We start from the raw sequence: 20946 nt of genomic DNA, 5'->3' as shown, positions 1-20946 counted from the left end.
TTTGAACCAAAACTCAATTATTCATTCACCCCTGAGCCCGATTATGTAATTAGTTTCGAAATTCGACTTCAATTTGAGGTCTAAATCTCAATTTCTCCAAATCTCCAATTTCTACCTAAATCCCTAATTTCTACCATGAAAAAGTATAGATTAAATGTTAAAATCAACGGGTGTTTATAAAATCAACTATGTTTTGCACCAGATTTTATGCACAAGTTTTAAATAGTAAAATGCATATATACTAAGTTCCAGAACCGAAATCTGAACCCGTTAGCTATAAAGTTAATCTACGATCAAACTTCGGAATTCTTTAAACCTTCAAATTACTATTTTTAACGAATCATGTTAAATCACGTTAGGGACTTTCGAGTTCAATTTCGGGTATATGCCCAAGTCCAAAATCACGATTCGGGTCCACCGGTATCGTTAAAATACTGATCCGAGTTCGTCTACACAATATATTGATCGTAGTCAACTCAAATCATTTTTAAGGCTAAAATTCATATTTATTCCAAATTTTCACATAAAACTTTTCAGAATAAGACACGAGCTGAGCATGCAAATCGGCAAAAAACTAAACGGAGCTTCGGGGTCTTAAAACACGAAAATGAAGGCTAAAACTCAAAAAGACCTATCGGTCATTACACTAGAAAAAAACCTTATGGGAGAAAAATCTAGTGAAAGAAAAAGAGTACACATATCTTGTAATACACATTATTTGCTTCCTCGTAAAAAATCTTGCCAGAAAAATTTAGTGAGATAAAACCTTGGCTTAAAAAAAAGTACATCGCGTGTTATACTCCGCCCTGATAAAGTATCACTTGATATTTCGGAAACGAGGAACTCCACTCTTATATAACAATTTTTCAAATGTTGAGATCAACAATGTCTTAATGCATTATTCCATCAAATTATTACTTGAATAAATTTGTTGAACATCTATTTTATCATTCTGTTGAAGATCGTGTCTGAAAAGAATTTAGGTAAAATATGTTTTATTTTGTCTCATTCGATATATTATTCTCTTCAATTGAGCTATCTTAACACCATCAACTTTAATATTACAGGAATCTTCTTTTCAAAGAAAGACCACATTGTTGCAGAATTTGATCTCAGCAGATACATTCTTGACTTGCTTTATAAGTTACTATTATCGTGGCCTTACTGAAATAAGTATTAATAATTGACTGCTTTGTAGAATATCATCATATGACATTATCCTCACATGCAAATAGATTATTTAAAGAACGATCTCAGATAATGCATTGCATTTTCATAACTAACTAAAATCTTCATAATATTTGTTAGAATAAACAAATCTATATCAATAATATATTTTTATAACATAAACTAATCACATTTTAATATTTTTACATAGGCAAAAAATTACATCTCGATGGCATATTATTATACTCTTGGTTCTAGCAAGATATATAAGTAACCAATTACACTAAGACACAAAACAAGTCATATACGTCATGATCGCTTTAATCTGTATAAGGATTTGCTGAAGCTTTATTTAATAAATTTTTTGAGAGCCTTTATGTGCTTCAGAATAATTTAAAATCGTTAAAGGATTTTTATTATACGCATATCAAGGATTTCAAGTATTGTCAAACTAAAATCTGAAAGCGATTGCATCTACCACATGAGAACATATCTCCATATAATTAATGCTAGGATATTTACAAAAGTATCGTGCCACAAGTCGTATTTATGTCTATAGACTTTACTTTTTATCACTTTTGTAACGATCCGACAGGTCATTTTGAGTTCTTTTTCTAGCATTTCGCTATGTGATTGGAGACTTCGACTGGCTTCATGCGGTGTATTATGTCTTGCGTGCATCGTTGATTTTTATTTTTGAGTTGTTCGGGATGGATTTGATAGAGTGATTTTTAATTTGACCTTAAGTTGGAAGAGTTGACCAAGGTTTGACTTTTGAGTAAACGATCTCGAATTGGTAATTCCACGATTTCAATAGGTTCATATGGTGATTTTTGACTTGTATGTATGTTCGGATCTGAATTTGAATGTTCATAGAAGGTTTTAGATCTATTTGTCGAAAGTTGGAAACTTAAAAATTTGGATAGTTCATACGTTTGACTGAGAATTGACTTTGGTGTTATCGGGCTCTTATTGTGGTTTTGAGACCTTGTATATGCTTTTTTTGTTGATTGGAACTTGTGTTCAAAGTTTGGTTGTGATCCGAAATGTTTAAGTGTGATTCGGATGCGTTCGACGTATGTATGAAGGTTTAAAAGTTACGACAATAATTTGATCTTCAATTCTTGGTTTTGATGTTATTTGTGGTGTTTCGAGTATTTGGATAAGTTTGGAAAATATATTTGGACTTGTTGATATATTTGGACGGGTCTCGGGGGCTCAGGGTGTGATTTTGGGTGGTTCCAGAAGGTTTTTGTATTGTTGGTTCTGGTTCTTCGCATTTGCAATGAGGAGGTTGCCGATACGACTATCGCATATGCGAGGATGTTGTCGCGGGGAGGGTCTCGCATTTATGAGCATGTGAGTCGCATCTACGACTGCGGGCTTCCGATATTTTGTTCGCTTTTGTGATAGTGTGAGTTGCTTTTGTGAGCGGCAGCTGGGGAACTTCGCAATTGCCAAATGTTTGGTCGCATTAACGACATGGATGGGTCAGACATGGTTTGCATTTGCGAGTCTGAAGTAGCTTTTGCGAGGTTGCTTTTGCGAGCCTCTAGTCACAAATGCGCCATATGCAGCTGAATTTAAGTTGTGTATAACATATACGTCGCGAGAGAAAGCCAAAGGAGGGGCCTTGTTCTGGTATTAAATTGTTGGATGTTGTCAAAAAGTTAGAATTTCGATACCTAATGTATTTGATGGCAGAGCCAAGCAGGAGGGTTAATGCGTAGTTTTTTTTTTTTTTTTTTGGTTTTTGTTCTTTCTTGTGGCTTGATATTTCTTTCAAGTTATTATTAATAAATGACTTGTTAATTGATAATTTGTCTTCTTTCTTTTTACCACTATTTGATATGTTAATTTGCCTTTTTTCTTTAAATAGATTTGACGTAAGCATTGATTCTAGTGCATATCTTTCATGGTCAAAAGTTATCAAGACATCGGAACTTCCGGTCACAAATTCACAGTAGGGGCAACTATTTTTATGTTGTGTGAACGAATTATTTGTGACAACAGTATGAAGACTTCTGCTACATCTTCCATTAATGAAATTTTACCGTTGCAAATAATCTTAGCTGGTAGATCAACGTTTACGGCTTACCTTCATCTTCCTAGTATTTACCTCTTACCTTTGAATAGGTCGCTGATTTTGGGTTATCAAAGGAAGAGCTATATGATGGCCGCAATTCAGGTCTTAACGGTACATATGGTTACAAAGACTATCAAATCAGAAACTCGTTGGAACATGTGTTTACCCAAAAAACGAATAACAATTGAATTTATACGTAGTTTTGAGGACACGTGATTTTACTTGACATAAATTGAGATAATACATAAATTGATATTGACTGTAAATAGAAATAAAAGCAAACTTTTGGCCCTCGAGCTAGGTCGCCCTCGAACCAAATAAATATTTCATTGGAAAATATGAACAAAGTAACAGAATATTGAAAGCTTAAAAGAAAGGTGGTATATTGCTTTGTATTGCGTGAATATGGTACCTTTTACAAATGATCAACTCCCTTTTATATAGTAGGGGAGTCCTACCCTTGATACAATTATAAATACAGTAAAAAATCCCATGATTAGCTAATTAATCGGCCTCTTCTTGATACGTGCCGAAATTTTCGCCGGGATTCTCGTCTGATTGCGAATATTTTGGCTTTCCATTATTTGGCTCTTTACTTCCCTCAATCTTGTTCGATCTATATCCTGGTTGATCTCGATCTTGGCTGATATCGATATTTGGCGTTTCCTTCTTTCATTATCAAAGTATACTTGTTAATTTATCTTCTGCTTTTTGTTTCTTCAGGGGTGGGGGTGGGGTTGTGGTGTGTTCGAGGGGAGGGGGTTGGATTTTAAAATAGCCAGCAATATAATTTGTGTAGAATAGATTCATCTCTTTCTTAATTTTGTGTCAAGATTTGAACCCGCACCCGCCCCGTACCGCGAGTATTTTTTTTTTAAAAAGTGAGCCCGCCTCGCCCCGCACTGCAAATATTTTTTTTTTAAAAAAGTGAGCCCGCCCCGCCCCGCAGGCCACACGGGCCCAAACCTGCCTTGCCCCCGTATAGGTTCAAACCCGTCCGCCCCGCACCCGCATCGCCCTATTGCCATTCCTAGTTACCGTATGTTTTGTTAGCAAGTTAGCTATCTTCACTAGTAGAAGTAACCTTTATCCTCCGTAATCATCTTGTCAATGGTATGTTGAAGGGAAAAAAAGAAATTGGTGATATGCTTTTTTCTTGAACTTAAGTTTAGATGATTAATTAACTTTGATAAAGTTGTGATTTTTTAATACGATATTACTAGTAAAGGCAGTGGAACCGATGACCTTAAGCAAATTTTGAACCAACTTTGCTCATGTGGATCTAACTATTATTGTATACAAATTTAAGGTTGTTATAAGAATTCATAAACTCCAAGTTTTCTGAAAAAAAATCTATTTTTACCTTTTATGCATAGTATGATATTTTAACAAAGGATATTTAATTGAACCCTCCATTGAAGGTAGCTCCACGCTTGAGCAAAAAATATAATTCTCCGCGCTTGAGCAAAAACTATAATTCACATATTTGATTCTAAACTATTTGAGACGATGGGTCCGTTGTATATGAATCCCTACAATTATTACATTGGTTAGGACCTATGATAGGAGATCACTTAAATAATTTGGTATTTTCATGTGTCAAGTATTAGATTATTTGACCAGACAAAAGGAATCCAATACAATTCAACCTAACACAAGAACCAAATGACAAAACTAGTAAGCAAATGAAATTTGATGGTACTTTAATTGTTGAATTGGTAAAGATGCTTTAGCAAGATTGTTTTTTACCAACTCTATGTTATCCTTTTCCTTGGTCACACTTCCTCGATCCGAAATACTCTATTGATCTTTTTTTCTTTTTCTTTTTTTGTTCAAGATTTTGGCACACCAACTAAAAAAATTATTTAATTATAATTTTAATTAAATTACCCTTATTTTTAATAAGTAGTTGATAGTATATGTCTTCCTGGAATAGTGAGGATAAAATTGAAATGCCCTTTTATTTTTCTAAATAAGTAAGTATTCTGAACTAACTTTTTTTTAAGTTAAAGTGACAAAAATCAAAGTAATGAACCTTTTTTTCCAATTTTGTTTTTCTTTAAACAAAATTCTCACCTGGATCTTTGGTTGATTCTTTTTATGCTCATTTGTAGACACTAATAAGACCAATAAATAAATTAGTCGAAATTTCTATATATCTTTGATGAACAAAGTTATATTGCATTATTGAAAAGTAACATACATTTAGTGAATTAGTTGAGGTGCGTTAAGATGGTCTTAACGCCAATATTTTTTCTTTTTGCTAGTAATCAGGTTGATCACTCATTTTTTTTTATTAATAAAAAAGAGAAGTAACTAAAGACATTACCTTAAATAAATAAAAAAATAAATGGGATGCAGTTTTACCTTAGCACCCACCAACATCCACTTAATTGTCTAGGGTTTCCAACATTTCGCTGTGCGACATAGCTCTGCACGCATATTCATTCTTTTCTGTTTTTTGTTTTTCATCATACATACACATATTCTTTTATGTTTTTTCATCAAATACCATATTTGTAATTTCCGAAATCAATTCACTCCAGGTTTCGAGAATATATTCCGATAATCGGAGCCTCACCGAAATCGTCAGTCTCTCCGTATACTCTAAACAGTTCAGTATCCTTTTTGTTCTTTAATTAAAGTACTCTTATTTAGACTTTTGGTTTCAGATAATTGTGCGCTGAGGAATTGCAAAATGGTGAGAACTGTGAAAACTCACCATGAAGATGACGAAGAGGACGATGAGGAGTTTTCTTCCAGAACTCCTGATGGCTCTTCTCAAAAGGGTATTTGTTTATGAGTTTAAGTTCTATGCTCGAAAATTATAAATTTACATAATCAGGTCATTTACAAAGTAATGTATTTAAGTTATATGCACGTACAGTTTACTCCGTCAATCTAAATTAACTTTTTATAGTATGTTACTTACCATTTTCTAGTTTGCTAATAAAATGTTTATTATCTAGAGTTATGTGCATATACCTTTATTAAATAACTTAACTCAAAATTAATTATTGGTAACTCTATATAATAGCATTAATTGGTAACCTACAAATCTTAAGTAACTTGCTATAACATGTTATACACTAATGATGTCAGAAAAGTATTGTACTGTCTGTGTATATAAGGTTTAAAAATATTTACACAATCCGATCATTTTAAAAGTAATTGCAGGTAACTCTTTTTAATAATATTAATTGGTAAACTAGAATAAATAGTAAGAAGTTTGCTAGAACAGATTATATTGAGTTGATGGTGCAAGAAAAACAATGCACTATCAGCGTGTAACTGTAATATATAACTTAACTTTTGTTGAGTTTAAGTTCTATGCACCGGGTCAAAAACATATTTACACAAGTTGGTCTTTTAAAAAGTAATTGCAGGTAACCTTGTTTTACAGTATTAATTAGTAACATAGAATAAATGGTAGGTAACTTGCTATAATGGGTTATATTACAAGATGGTGTAAGAAAAACGTTCCACTGGTAGTATATATAACTTAAATTCAAAAGTAATTAAAGATAACTTTATTTTTAACATTAATTGATAACCTAAAATGGTAAGTAATTTACTATTATATTACACTGATGGTGTAAGAAAAGCATTGTATGGTCAGTGTATATAACCTACAACATTTGTTTATATAGGGATACGTTATTGTAAAGCTAACTGCTGTTGCAATTTGATTTTTATTTTTTTGTCTGATAAAATCTATTGTGGGGTTTGATATTTTGAGGGTGACAGGGAAGAGCAATGATGGGAAGGGAAATTCTCATCGCTCAAAGCATTCTGAGACGGAGCAGCGAAGGAGGATCAAAATTAACGAGAGGCAAGTCTATTATTTATTCAATTATGGACATCTTATAATGAATGGCATCATTCCACTAAATCGTATTACTCCCTCGGTCACAATTTATGTGATGCTGTTTTCCTGAACGCGAAGTTTTAGAAAGAAAGAAATACTTTTGAAACTGGTGGTCTAGAATAAAAAATAGACATTGTGCAGCTTTAAATCATCTCATTAAGGGTAAAACAAAGTTTAAATTTAAATTGGTTTGAAATAGAAATGTGTCATTGTCACATCAATTGAGATAGAGGGAGTATTATACTTGTACGCTTTCAAATATTCAAATTTATTTGGTTTTGAACTTTGATGTGATGGAATCATTGTTAAATTATCTTTTCAATTATTACTTTATATGGTCTTCTGTTACTGCTAATATAAATATAAATGAAGTTAACATCTTGAACTTCATGGCTAGACAAACACATAAAAAGGATCAGATAGAATATGGAGTGGGGTGAGTATTATTTTGTAGCCGTATTGGACTCCCACACTCGTATCTGTGTAATGTATATGGTTATTGCTTGCATTTGGAAAAGTTTGAATAGTCCTCAATGCATTGTTTGAGTCTCCTATATTTGTTCATTAGCTCTTTCCAAATTTGAAAATATCCTTTTGATAAGAAATGGATCTTGGGCCTAACTCAACCCCAAAAGCTAGCTTATGAGATGAGGACCGGTAAGACTATATATGGAGATAAGAGCCCATTTTCAATATGTTTCGGAGATTGCCTAAACAATCTTCCGTCCATGCAATTGCAAGCATATATCTTTGTTGAGAAAAACTTGACCTGCTCATTTCTTTGCAACAAGTGGTCAAAAATTTCTTATTTAGGTGATAATCCACCTTACATGTCAATCACCGAGGATGTATTAATTAGCTTCGCATCCTCGCAATCAAACACTTATTTTTACCACCGTTTGAATCCAATTGAGCCTGTCTTTGTCTGCCAGATTCTCGCATGCCCATTTTTAAAGTAATTACGACCAACGTCGAGTAGGGCATCATCCTGATTACGATCATCATTCAGAATCATAGGTTTATTGTTGATTTTTGTCTTATAGTCCTTATTGATTGAAAATCACAGTTAGCTTGTATTGAAAAATATCGAAAAGTGGCACAATTTTCCAGATCCATTCTAGTCCTTAAAATTGCCATCCATCGTCTCATGCAGTGACGATTGTGTTCCTATCTTTACTCTTTAGGGCAACCTAAAATGGCTCTAATCCCAAAGAAGCAAAACTCTCATATTTCATAGGGCCTGGCAATATTGCTGATCATGTGTTGCAATGCTTAGTATTACTATGTTTTGCATTCGAAGTTGTTTTCAAACTTTAGGCCAAGTTTTGTTCTACTCCACTTGCAAGTTCTAGTTAGACTACCAATTTTTGGATTACAAAGCAGGAGGTTGGATAAGGGATCAATATTGGTCCTAAAATAAATTGTCACAGTATTATGTTATGGTGACCTAAGGTGATAGGGTGAGATTGCGGAGTTTTGAAGAAATCGAGATAAGCGTAGTGCGGAAGTTAGTATTGGCCTCTTGGAGCCGGATTCGGTCTTCTCTCTTAAAAGTTTTAGCCCCAGTTTGCTGTGGTAGGAAGTCCTTTGCGAATTTGCTCGGAGTTCTACGTAGTTAAAATGGTTCCTTCATTGGGTAAACCGAGAATTGCGATGGGTCTGCTCTAATACTATGATAAGAAATGGACTATGGGCCTAACTGACCCGTAGAGCTAGCTCATGAAGTGAGAATTGTTCAAGACTATATAAGGGGACAACAACAAATTTCCTCCATCAATGTAGGACACTTGACTGAGTTGTTGAACTAGCCTTTTAGTTGGTTGTTAGCCTATAAAATGGCATTTTGTGACGATCTCACTGTAATGTTTGAGAACTCTTCTGTGTATACCTCTATAAGTAAGAAAACTGAATATTTTCAACCAGCATGGAAGGCTGCAGATGGTTTACGCGCACATAACTTTTTGGTTATTTTGCAGAAAGGGATCTAACATTGTTGGTCATGATTTAATGATTAGGTGTTGTTTTCGTACAATACATAACAGTAGTAGTTTTATAGGTTTTTTTAGTACTTGGTGGATTTTAGTTGCCTCTTCAGGCACTTCTTCAGCATTTCCTTCCCAATGCTGACCAAGACTTAATATTTTGCAGATTTCAGGCTCTAAGGAATCTCATACCTGAAACTGATCAGAAGAGAGACAGAGCTTCATTCTTGTTAGAGGTGTGAGTTGTGACATTTCACTTTCTTCCCTATGTTGCTGCTTATTCAATCTTGTTTACCAATGTCGTCACAAGGATAAGCTTCAGGATTTAATACAAAATTGCAGGTTATACAGTATATCCAGTTTTTACAAGAGAAATTGCAGTGGTATGAGGGAGCCCACCAAGGATGGAGCGCAGAACCCTCGAAGTTGATGCCATGGGTAAGATCTTTGTGATACTTAATTCACTTTTAGACTCTTAAGTAATGTGGAGTATTTTGCATACAGCTCTCCTGTTCCTGTCTCGCTCACTGAGTTGCTTTCTTCGCTTGGTAATATAACAAAATTTTATCATGTTTTCTTCTGTTGTACTACCATTAGCATCAATACAGCAGTTTTCTGTCCTTATTCAAGGACGATCTCCAGCTTTTCTGCTATGAGCTTCAGAATGTTTGCATGGCTTTTGGTCCAACATTTGCTTGTTATAGACTGTTTCTGGTTATGACCAACTTATAGTCAAATCTTTGCACCTTGTTAACTCCTTTACACCTTGAGGCCGAAGATGGTTAAGGTGGACTTACCGTTACTAAGATACTCTCTCCATTCCTTCTTAATTAGTATTTGACTGGGCATAGAGTTAAAGTCATTAATTTAACTTGTATATATACTAATCTATCGGCACGTGCGTTGCTCGTGTATGTCGAGTCAATAGTACATTTTTTTGTCGAGTAATATCGATATTATTATAGTTTTGCATAACTATTTGTATATGAAAGAATAAAATACAATTTCCCGTGAATGATCTTGGTGGATCGTTCTATGGTTACTTGTTTATCGATGTTAAGATGATTGAATATCGTTTGAACCTGCGATTATGGACAATCAAAGTTTGATTAGATACAATTTTTTTACCTAATTTGATTACATATGGTAGAAACATGTAATTAAGCCAATGCTACCTAGCTTGCAACAACGATAGAAGATGGACTAAATCTTGGGGAAAGGTTGTCTTGGAAAAGTACAATTATAAGACATCAAATATCAGAAAAATAAAAAAGGACAAAATATACCTTAGTAGACAAGATGACTGAAACAAATGGGCCATAGAAATAGTAGTCCCAAAGACGGAGAAGAGAGTTGTAGTGTTCTTCTGACTTGTTACGTTTTGGTTCGTGCCAACTATGTAGCTAGTCACTGGAGCAGTGTGATTGGTCAATTCAAATGGATCAATCAAATTAAAGTCATCTACACAACTTCTTCACTCCCTACAACTATAAATATAAGTGTTCATGAGCATAGAAAAGCTTCAAAAGCATTGGCAAACTATTAGAGAGCTCTGAAGATTAACATTTCAAAGAACTCTCCACAAACATTCAAGATTTGAGACGCGACGAAGCTAAAGACTATTTGCTCATAGCATTGAATCAAAGTTCATCATTCGTCCAGGTATTTGTGGCGAATAATTCAAATCACATTCAAGACGGAGATTCAAGACCAAGTTTTTCATGCACTTGAATCAAAATCAAAGTTCAATATATTTTATATCTTTTGGGATGAATCAGAGAATATTATAAAGATTGTAACATTCATCATATCTTGAAATCAAATATTATATTTGTTACTCAATTTTCCTGTTTTGATTGTTATTTTTCTAGACCCGAAAATTATTGTTTACAAAATTTCTTGCAAATCACTGGGCGACGTAGCCTTCAATTGTGATTCTTCTCCATTTTTACTTTCTTTAGATTCTTCTTTACCAGTTGCTTCTTGGGCCTTTTCACCATTTTTCTTCTTGTCAATTGTTTACTTAATTCCCTTTATAAACTTGTTTTGCGGCGTCTCCGCCAAGCCACAAGAATTCAACCTTCATCATCAGTTTGGTCAGCACTTGATTCACTTTCCTAGGGATAATGTCGCTTTTATTATTTAATAAATATTTATTTTCGAACAAATTTCCCATCAGTTGTGGGACGTTCAGGATGAAGCCAATAAAAAAGTGGAAAAAAATTCAATTTGGATAATAACTTTTACCATAGAAACTATTACGTCAACTTGAATTGAAAGGAGGGACTTTAGGACTTTGGGACTTAATCTAGGACGTAAATCCCTAACATTCCAATTGAAATTCAACAGAAAGCAAGGAAGGTGAAATAAGGTTGGAAAAATCCAACACAGAATGTCTCGAGGGGGCATTATTGAATGAATTGACTTTGGGTTTGATTTCTTGAAACATAAGCGGATTAGAACAATAGAACCAATAATTGGGATCTTTTCTCGCTATTACTTCATTCATTATAGGAAGGAACAATGATGTGCTAACATCCATAGCTTCAAAATCATCGACTTTAATCATCTTTGGTGGTGATGCAGTTAGGATATCTTCCCATTCATGTACTTCAACAAGTTGCAAAGGACAGTGGGATCCAGCGGACCAAAAATGACAGAGACTTGGTTTGATCTTTAATTTTCATCCTTAGCAAGATTTTTCCTTCATTGGCCACGTCCATAACTTTCTTTTTGAAGATGAAGCATTTACCAATAGGGCATGGCAAAATTTTGTAAACAATAAAGATTTATGTCTAAAAAAATAATAAAGGCAGGAAAATTGAGTAACTGTAGTATTTGATTTCAAAAATGATAAATGTTACAATCTCTATAATATTCCTTTGATTCTTCCCGATAAAAATATAAATTATGTTGAACTTTTATTTTTATTCAAGGGTTTGAAAAACTTGGTCTTGAATCACCGTCTTGAACATGATCTGAATTATTCTCTACGAGCATATTTGATTCAATGCTACGAGTAAATAGTCTTTAGCTTGGTCGCGCCTCGAATCTTGATTTGTTCTTGATCTTTGCTTTGAATCTTTCAATGCTTTTGGAGAATTCTTTGAAGTGTTAATCTTCAGAGCACTCTTTAGTAGCTTGCCTATGCTTCCGATGCCTTTCTAGGTTTATTAAGACTTCTTTTTATAGTTCTAGGGAGTGGAGTTGGTGTGTAGATGGACTTTGATTTGATTGGTCCATTTGAATTGACCAATCACATTGCTCCAGCGACAAGCTCTACACACTTGGCATGATTCTATTGGTTGTTGACTTGGCATGCCACTTTTCTTGACATATGGCATGATTTTGTTGGCTCATTTATTTGACTTGGATCGCCACATCACTTGACACATGACATAAGGTTGGGCTTTAAGATGAGCTAATAGCCATTACTTGGGCTAGTAAAATGGGCTCATATTTTGGAGTCCAACTAAATGGACTAGCCCAAATAACATTTGGACTTTAATTTAAATCCATGGTAAACATAAGACTCGTCAAACATCAAAGACTAGACTTGAAGTACGAATAAAGACAACATGTTTACTTGGAGCAATTGAGACTCTAAATTTCGTTGGTCTCATGGGCCTAGCGGGCTGCTGATCCAATTATTTTTTACCAATTCTGAAACTTTGGTTGGTATGCAAGTGCACGTGACTCCATTATCATTTAACAAAATCCAATTTGGAAAATTTCAAACGGAGTATTCTTGTGGAAATATTACGTAGACATCACTTCAAAGGCGGACCTACAACTACAAGGTAGGGAGATGGGTCACCGGTACCTGGAAAACTCAGGCAAAAACTCCATATATATTGCAAATATCTTCAAGAAATAGTCAAATATTAACAGAGGCCCCCGTACCAATCTTTACGAGCAATGATAAATTTATATTAAATGCAACGGTACCCTCATGACCGTCGAATCCTGGGTCCGCCTTTGTGTTACCTTAAATATTGAGATTATCCTTTTATTTTAGTGTTATCTTTTGCATTTGAAATTTCAAAGAGTTGAACTTTGTATAACTAGTAGTAATTCTTTTTTTACTAGTAGTCAAAGCTTGTGTTGATTGTCGTAATCCCAAAAGATAAGGACATCAGCTAGCTTCCATGTTATTAAAAGAATTCGACCTAGCTACTTTCGCTCCAAATCTTTGATTCTATTGTGTCGTTGATATGGATCACCGGCTGTCAATTCCACTTCCATACAGATGAAGACTTAAGAATTCTACTAGGAAAAAAATGTACTAGTAGATAAATTCCTCTTCTTTTCTATTATAATTACAATATTAGCGAGCTAATCTTGGAAGATGCTGATCAATAACAATCTTCATTGAGTTAGTTAAACTGATTTTTGATATGGAATTCTTCTCCAAATTTAAAGGAAATTAGGATTCCCGCTCTTAAGACTTCATTCTTGAAAAGACCCTTTCCGTTTTGGTAACCGACTGTAGCGATCGTGCCTATTGCCTATAAAAGCAAAGCTTCTATCATAACTTTTCATTCAATTCTCAACTCCTCTGCTGGTTACAGAAAGAAGCTAAATTTCGGTTTTTGTCAGGTAGTTCTGCGTTTTTCCCTTTTTCTTTTTTCTTTGAGATCAGCATCTCCTTGAATCGTCATATTTTTGAAAGTGACAAGACATTCCGATAAACCTAGCGGAAAGGCTTCATGTATTAAACCCTTGCTTTTTCCTGCATACCATTGTGTGGTAGTGGTATATTGGCTTGGCAAATCTCTTCTCAAATACTCTTAAAAGAAAATTGGAACTTGCTCCACATGTCATTCCTTCTTTTTCAATGACAGCAGTTTCTTTCTTATTATTCTTTTTCTTGAGAAGATTCGTCATTACCACATGCCTTGGTGCAGTAATCTTTAATTTTTGAAAATAATGAAATCGGTGCACTATTTGAAAGCAGAATTTGTTTGATCCAGGAGTATTAAACTGCGTCTATATAAAATCATTTGAGTGAGTGCTTTAATTTCCCTGCAGATATTATTCTCTGAACAGTAATTAATGTAAAAATATGTACTGTATGCCCCGTTGCTGTACAATAAATTCGTAATTCAGTAGTTATTCCTGATGCTCTCCAAGTACGGAAAAATCCAGATGTTAGCTGTTTTTTTTATCAGAAACTCCTGCCTACGGTTCAAACGGAGGCTTAACATTTTCTTTTCCTTTTTCCTCCCTTGAAAGCCTAATTACCCAAGTTCAGGCTGTTTTAGGAGGAGGTGATGCGCAACTTTAGGATGTATGCAGTAGTGCTTATTCTGAAAGTGAAACTAATGTTTTTCTCTTGTTGTTGACAGAGAAGCACTTCTGGGCCTGTAGAAGGCTTTGTAGAACAGTCTCAAATAATCAGAAATGGCTCTACTCATGAAGATAATATTGTCATTAACCCGACGTTACTTACAAGTGCACAGAACTCTGTAGAACCGAACTTGAGTACCGCTGCTTTATATACAGATGATCCCCATATGGAAGCGAATGAAGCAGTTGCCTTTAACATGCCACTGCAGTGTAATCTATTTGAAAATGCGTCCATTCAACCTTCTCGATCGTCTCCTGATGCTGAGCATTGTGCTTCCCAGCCGCAATCATTATATTGGCCAGGTAAACAGGATGCAATCGACTCTGATGTTCCGAGCTATGGTAGAAATGATCAGGAAGAAGTGAAAGTTGATGGTGAAGAAGCTGGCAACTCAAATGTGTATTCTCAAAGGTAAGATGATTGTTCAGGACTTCAATTAACTTTGACGTGGATTTTCTGGTAAGGTGGAGATTCAAATTTATGTCTTTTACGCTAATTTTGGTAATGGCACCAAACTTGTATTACGCATGCATGTGAAGTAGTATCACTTTAAGTCCCTTGGATCCAGTTGGCCTAGTGGCAGTCTAGGTCATGTTATTTCTTACCTAAAACTGGACATATTAGAATACTACTGTGATAGCCAAGCACATGAAACGGATTCGGCTTTGCTTAATGTGTCACGTGGTTATTAGCTAGTAGACTTAATAGAAATTGTAACCTGTTTGAGCTCCAAGGTATGGCTTTTTGTAAAACCTGCAGCACTGGCTCCATTCTTTTCTGTGAATAAAGTACCTAACCAGAGAAGATTCTGTTGGCCTGAAGGAAGTCCTCATATCTGGTGCCCCAACTTGTTTACCTAAGCAATCTAATATTAATCCGGTTTGCCTGCATATATCATGGCTCCCCAACTTTTCTACCTGAGCCATCAAATAGAAAGGTAGGTTTATCTACACGTATTATGCTTAACAACAGAGCTGGATGTAGCTTTTGAGCTACGGGTTCATTTGAACCCAATATTTTTGACGCGGAATATATATATATATATATATTCATTTGTGTGTGTGTGAGAGAGAAAAATCATTAAAGTTGCAACAAATAATAGATTCTGAGCCCATAATATTTCAAAGGTACAGTGAGTTTAGTGCTACGAACTTTAAAAGTCGAATCCATCAAATTCAAATTCTGAATCCGCCTCCAACTAAGCAGTTATCTGGAAGTTGAGGTTTGAGCCTAACTTTAACTTTTTCCAGACTTCTCATTACAATGAATAAATGAATAACAAACTGATGTACATATTATTCTGACATGAGTAGTTGCCCTCTGGACCTTGCGGGCCTGTGGCATGTTTTGGTTCGAACTTGCTTGTTGATCTGCATTATGTTATGATGCTACTGATTTTGGATTCTATTTGGTGACATATTGGGTCTTGCTGTTGAACAGGTTGCTGAGCACCTTAAACCAGACACTAGCATCTATGGGAGTCGATTTATCACAGGCCAATGTTAAAGTACAGCTTGATATTGCAAAATGCCCAAGTAGTGGAGATAATTATGATCACGCTCGTAAAAGGCTTAGAACAGAAAGTAGCATGTGATTGTCACTCTAGCAAGATGATTCCGCTCCTAATTTTTCTGAATCATAGGTGTAGGTTTGTTGGCGAGACACTTGAAGAGGTCGGTGCCTGTGGACGAAATGGTTCACAAAAGGCTTCTTGGTTTACTGTGCATGCTGATGGTCTTTCATCTGCTGGGCTGCTCAAATCATTCAAGACTGCTGTAGTATTTTTCTTTTTCATCGCGTCTTCTTTTCCCCATAGGATAAAAGGCTTCCATTTGAGTATGAGAAGCTGCATTTCATTCTTAAGGGTATTTGATTTAGAAGTTAAATCTTAGCTCACTTTCTTTTCCTGTTTCTCAGTCGACTTGTAAATATCTGTCAGTTTGGTTTTAGAAACTTTTCTATTACCTAATCGCAGCATGTCGATGTGGCTAGGGCCTGTCTATTTAAGATGCCTCCGTCCGGTCTGGTTTCATAGGGAGTTTACAGAAGAATTCCAAGTTTAGTTTCAAATCTCAGTATGTCGTTCCTTTTAATTTTCCCATTTTGAATTTCATATTATTAGTAAATCTTTCCCAGTTTAGCTTCACTGGCCCTCTTCTAATTAGGTTTGCCTTGGGGATTTTTGTATAATATACGAAATTTAAACTTATTCACCTGATTTAGCTAGGTTTTCTTATTTATTGAAAGTAACTAAATTTTGTTTTACATAATATATACAAATCTGGTTAGAAGCTACAATTTATATACAATTTTTTGTCGTAAAGAATCCGGTCAAAAGCTATACAATTTACATAGAATTTGTGTACAACCTGTATACAATTTTATATATATATATAGAATGAAGTTAAATTGCATAATTTACGTACATCTTTTATGCAATTATGTTAGTCTTATACATTTTGCATGTCGTTTGTACACCTGGATATATATAATTTATTCATGTCTTTTTTTAGTTTCAGTTTGAAATTTTAATTAAAATCAACTCGAATCTTCACCTAATTCTCTCGAAGTTGAGATAAAAACTCCAAAGAATATTCTTAATCATTTGCAACAACACCCAATCCAAACAAATAAAATTTGATTTTCGAATTTAAAGCTTCGAAACTCTTTAATGGTTGTCAATACAATTTTTAATGGATTAACAGGTTTCTAATTCAATTTGCTCGCTTCTAATTAATACTCTTTAGTTTACTGATTCCAAACAAAAAAAAAAAACTAAAAGAAATTAAGGATCTTCCCTCTTTCAGAAGTGATCATTGGTGTTTATTGTTTAACATTTAGAAAAAGAAAAAAGAAAGAGAAAACATAATGAGGGTTAATCAGCGAATTAGAGCGGCAAATACTAGAATGAAGATAGAATTTCAAGCATGAGAGAGGGAAAGAGGGAAAGAGAAAATAGGAAAATTAGAGACTATACATTATTTCGTATATAATAGGTAAATTGTATATCAAATTGCAATTAGGCTAAAACCTCTTTAGTGAGAATAAATAAGTTTCAAATATAGTATAGCTAGATCAAAATTTTGTTGCCCCGGATAGGTTTAATAAGGGGTAAAAGTTGTGTGCCCAGAAGTTTTTTATATCCCGTGCTCGAAATCAAGACTTCTTATTCGTGTTTATGTTCATTTTGTTGCTAGTAGAAGAGGCAAAGAATGAAATACAAAGGCTGGTGGCAATGACTTAACTAGTCACAAACAATGACATTTGGTACTGCGCTGAAAAATGTATCTCCAATCCCTATTAATATTCAATATTAGCAATCTGGAGTATAAAAGAGTGATTGAGGGACTATAAGAGTTCTGCTATTATGGGGAGTACATCTCCTTTCTGTGTTTTCACAACAGAACAAATTCTGATAGATGCTTCTGTGTGATAGCTTATCAGTCTCATCCTTCAGCAAGCTGTATATCCCAATTTTGCATTCAAAACTATCTCTTACCTTTTTTCCAAAACATAATCAATTATATGGACTGCTGATTGTTGAGCACACAATATTAATGATAAATGGTTCTTGGCTGATGAATACGGATACCACTCGTTGCATATGATGTAATGTGATCATGATAGTACGTATAATTCGGTCTTAAAGTTATGTATGTCTTCTTTTTCAACTTTCCACTATCTTGGTGCGACATGAAAGAAGCAGTGACATATATATTGAACAGGGCCAAACGACAAAGCTGGTTTTCGTGTTGCTCCATGAGATTATAGAGTTGATATTAGGCTATAATCATAAGCAAAGTGCAGTAGGCTGAAAAAGTTTACATGTCAAGTGATGGTTTCCAGGACCTAAGATTAGTGTATAAGATTAAACATCTAATTGTTGGAAAGACAATAGGTCATAAGCGATTTGTGAAGAAGATGTCCTCTAAACGTTGGCCTAGAGCTACTAATACCTGCCAATGCTTCTTATACCAAATAGCCTTCTATTCAAGTTCTAGTTCAATGGTAAGAATGACGGTTTACTAGTACAAGTTGTAGGCATTCGTCATCCTCTAAAACTAAGCAGAAAATTTAGGCCATCTTTTAGAAGTCTAGTTAATTCTATCTTCAAATTAACTATTTTAGTGAGTCACCATATGTAGTACTTTATATTACAGAGAAGCAGCTAATTACTCCATCTTGTCCGGTCCAAGTGCAACAAAGGAATTAGGCTGAATACATGGACGGCCCCTTAAAATTGTAACCATTTTTCATTTAGACACCTCAACTGAGGTATTTACCCGAAGGGGAATCTTGGAGCAACAGTGAAGTTGTCTTCGTGTGACCTACAGGTCACGGTTTCGAGCCGTGGAATTAGCCACTAATGCTTGCATTAGGATAGGATGTCTACATCACACCCCCTTGAAGTGCGGCCCTTCCCCGGACCTTGCGTAAACGCGGGATGTCACCGGGCTGCCCTTCAACTGAGGTATTTTACCTATTGAACACCTGAATCTGGGCATTGCCAAGGAATTAGAAACAGAGGAGCTGTTGGGCTTTGGGGGGAGAGTGTAGGCAATATTCTTCACATTCTTATAGAATACAGATATCTTTAATTCTTAAATTCAGTAGATTAGCAGAGTGGTTACTTACTGCAGTCACATGTTAATAGTAGTAGATTTTATTGAAGAACTATTAGATATTATACAATCACTTTGCCATATCCCATCTTATATGCTTTCTAAACAACAAACCTACAAACATGAAGAGGAAGTAACAAGAAAAAGGTCTTTTAGAACGCCAGCTTAATGTTTTTTATTGCTTTATCACCAAGTCTTCAATATATCTCCTTTGTTTCTTTATTCTGCCTTGAACCCAAGGGAATGATTGAGAGTTATACATAGTGTTTGATGTAAACTACTAGCTATTTGCAGGTGTTTTTATATTTGTGTTTGGACTAAGGAGAGTTCTTTTTCTCTGGAGATAAAGTGGTAGCAGGAGGAACTCCAGGGAAGCCAGGTATGGGATGGAATGGGAACGGAGGGAGAGGGAATGTTGGTGGCGGAGGTGGTGGTGGTAATGGAGTTAAACCTGGTATAGGTGTTGTGATAATTGGAGGAAATATTGAAGGTGGAGACATTGGAGGTGAAAGAGGAGTTAAAACTGGTAGAGGTGGTGGAATAAATGGAGGAAATGTTGAAGGTGGAGACGTTGGAGGTGGACGAAAAATTGGTGGAAATAATGGAAGAGGTGGTAGAGGAGGGAGCTCCGGCAGAGGAGGCAATCTTGGAAGAGGTGGAAGCAATCCTTGTTTTATGGTAGTAAAACTTGATGGTGTACCGTGAATTGGTTGAGAAAATGTGGGATCATTAGGAGTTGAAGTTAAAGAATTCTCCAGATATACTTCTTTGTTGTAGGTACTATGGCTACTTGGCTTTTGGTTGCAGAGCTTTGGTTGGTTGACAGGTTTGAAAGTGAAGAATCCAGCAGAGAAAATATGTATCCCTTTTTTCCTCGAGCGGAGTTGGAAGGAAGATGAAGTTGCTGGTGATGCCACAGCACAATGTGGCTTGCTGCTGCTGATCAGCTTAACCGAACATCCTTTAATTTGCTTGACATATTTGTCCACCAAGAAAGGAAGGTGTACACTGAATTTTCCATGCTTATTTGTCTTCACTTCCTGGTAAAAACTTGACCTTTTACCTGAATTTGCACATTCTACTGCAACAATAGCTCCTAAAAGCAGAAACATGCATTAAAAGTTTAGAAGTCTCCAAAGAAAGAAAGCATATACTAACAGTGTAAAATAATTTACTCTACGTGAAGGATAACTAGGTACACGTAACTGTCCACAAAAAGTAGGATGAATAACCTGGAAAATAAGGCACGTTACCTACTATGATATGTTAAAGTGTAAAATTCTTTACAATGTATTTACAATAAATATACTATTATAAAAAAAGGTGACAAGGATAATGAACCTGGAATGAAGTGACTAGCCTTTGAAAAATCTTGTAGGTAGCAAGCATCACAGAGCACAGTCCCTATAACAACAGCAGTTAGGTGATGTCTGGAAATAGGCCTAGCCTGTGAAACTGAAAGGTTAAGTAAGTGGAGTATAATCCAAAACCAAGATATTCTCTTGTTTATCATCTTTTAGATTGTACAAAGCTGTAGCTTTTCAAGAGCACAAAAATGAAGACTTCAACTCTCATGAGTCATTGCTTGGCTACCTAGCTAGTAATAAGATTATATACTGGGGATGTTGTTGGTGTGGGAGATTTATACAGTAGAATATGGACAGTTAAAACATAATTTGATAATGGATGTTTGCCCAAATCCTCTTTATCTGCTCATGCAAAACTTGTGAAGTGCAAAGTTGCAATAGTAGTTTCACCTTGCTGCCACCAAACAAAGACAAGAATACAGATTGGAATTATGTCAACTTGCTTCACTTTATCTTTTTTCTTAGTCATTTTTAATTTAATGAGTTTGCTTCTTTCTTTCTTTT

The 20946-nt window shown here is 35.1% G+C and overlaps 2 protein-coding genes across 2 annotated transcripts; one reads left to right on the top strand and one right to left on the bottom strand.

The window, feature by feature from the left end:
* The first annotated feature begins 5652 nt into the window (after positions 1-5652).
* Positions 5653-16599, top strand: LOC104247117 (transcription factor BIM2-like). The gene is made up of 7 exons (XM_009803068.2): positions 5653-5841; positions 5926-6042; positions 7001-7085; positions 9270-9339; positions 9446-9541; positions 14452-14864; positions 15894-16599. The coding sequence occupies exons 2-7, from the start codon at positions 5952-5954 to the stop codon at positions 16045-16047; spliced, it is 909 nt and encodes a 302-aa protein (XP_009801370.1). The 5' UTR covers positions 5653-5841; positions 5926-5951; the 3' UTR covers positions 16048-16599.
* Positions 16600-19093: 2494 nt separating this feature from the next.
* Positions 19094-20694, bottom strand: LOC104247118 (uncharacterized). The gene is made up of 2 exons (XM_009803070.2): positions 20417-20694; positions 19094-20171 (listed from the first exon to the last, which is right to left on the bottom strand). The coding sequence occupies exons 1-2, from the start codon at positions 20586-20588 to the stop codon at positions 19393-19395; spliced, it is 951 nt and encodes a 316-aa protein (XP_009801372.1). The 5' UTR covers positions 20589-20694; the 3' UTR covers positions 19094-19392.
* Positions 20695-20946: the final 252 nt, after the last annotated feature.

Source organism: Nicotiana sylvestris, chromosome 9, assembly GCF_000393655.2.
Source record: "Nicotiana sylvestris chromosome 9, ASM39365v2, whole genome shotgun sequence".
NCBI classification, from domain to species: domain Eukaryota; kingdom Viridiplantae; phylum Streptophyta; class Magnoliopsida; order Solanales; family Solanaceae; genus Nicotiana; species Nicotiana sylvestris.
The sequence above is the reverse complement of the archived record's forward strand: the minus strand, read 5'-3'. Positions and strand labels throughout refer to the sequence as shown.

What these genes read in the sequence shown, in the direction of transcription:
- LOC104247117 (XM_009803068.2), top strand. Translation starts at nt 5,952, where the DNA reads ATGGTGAGAACTGTGAAAACTCACCATGAAGATGACGAAGAGGACGAT. An exon ending in TGATGGCTCTTCTCAAAAGG is followed by an intron (nt 6,043 to 7,000) that starts GTATTTGTTTAT and finishes TGAGGGTGACAG; the next exon opens with GGAAGAGCAATGATGGGAAG. An exon ending in AGGATCAAAATTAACGAGAG is followed by an intron (nt 7,086 to 9,269) that starts GCAAGTCTATTA and finishes AATATTTTGCAG; the next exon opens with ATTTCAGGCTCTAAGGAATC.
- LOC104247118 (XM_009803070.2), bottom strand. Translation starts at nt 20,588, where the DNA reads ATGATAAACAAGAGAATATCTTGGTTTTGGATTATACTCCACTTACTT. An exon ending in GGCTAGTCACTTCATTCCAG is followed by an intron (nt 20,172 to 20,416) that starts GTTCATTATCCT and finishes TTCTGCTTTTAG; the next exon opens with GAGCTATTGTTGCAGTAGAA.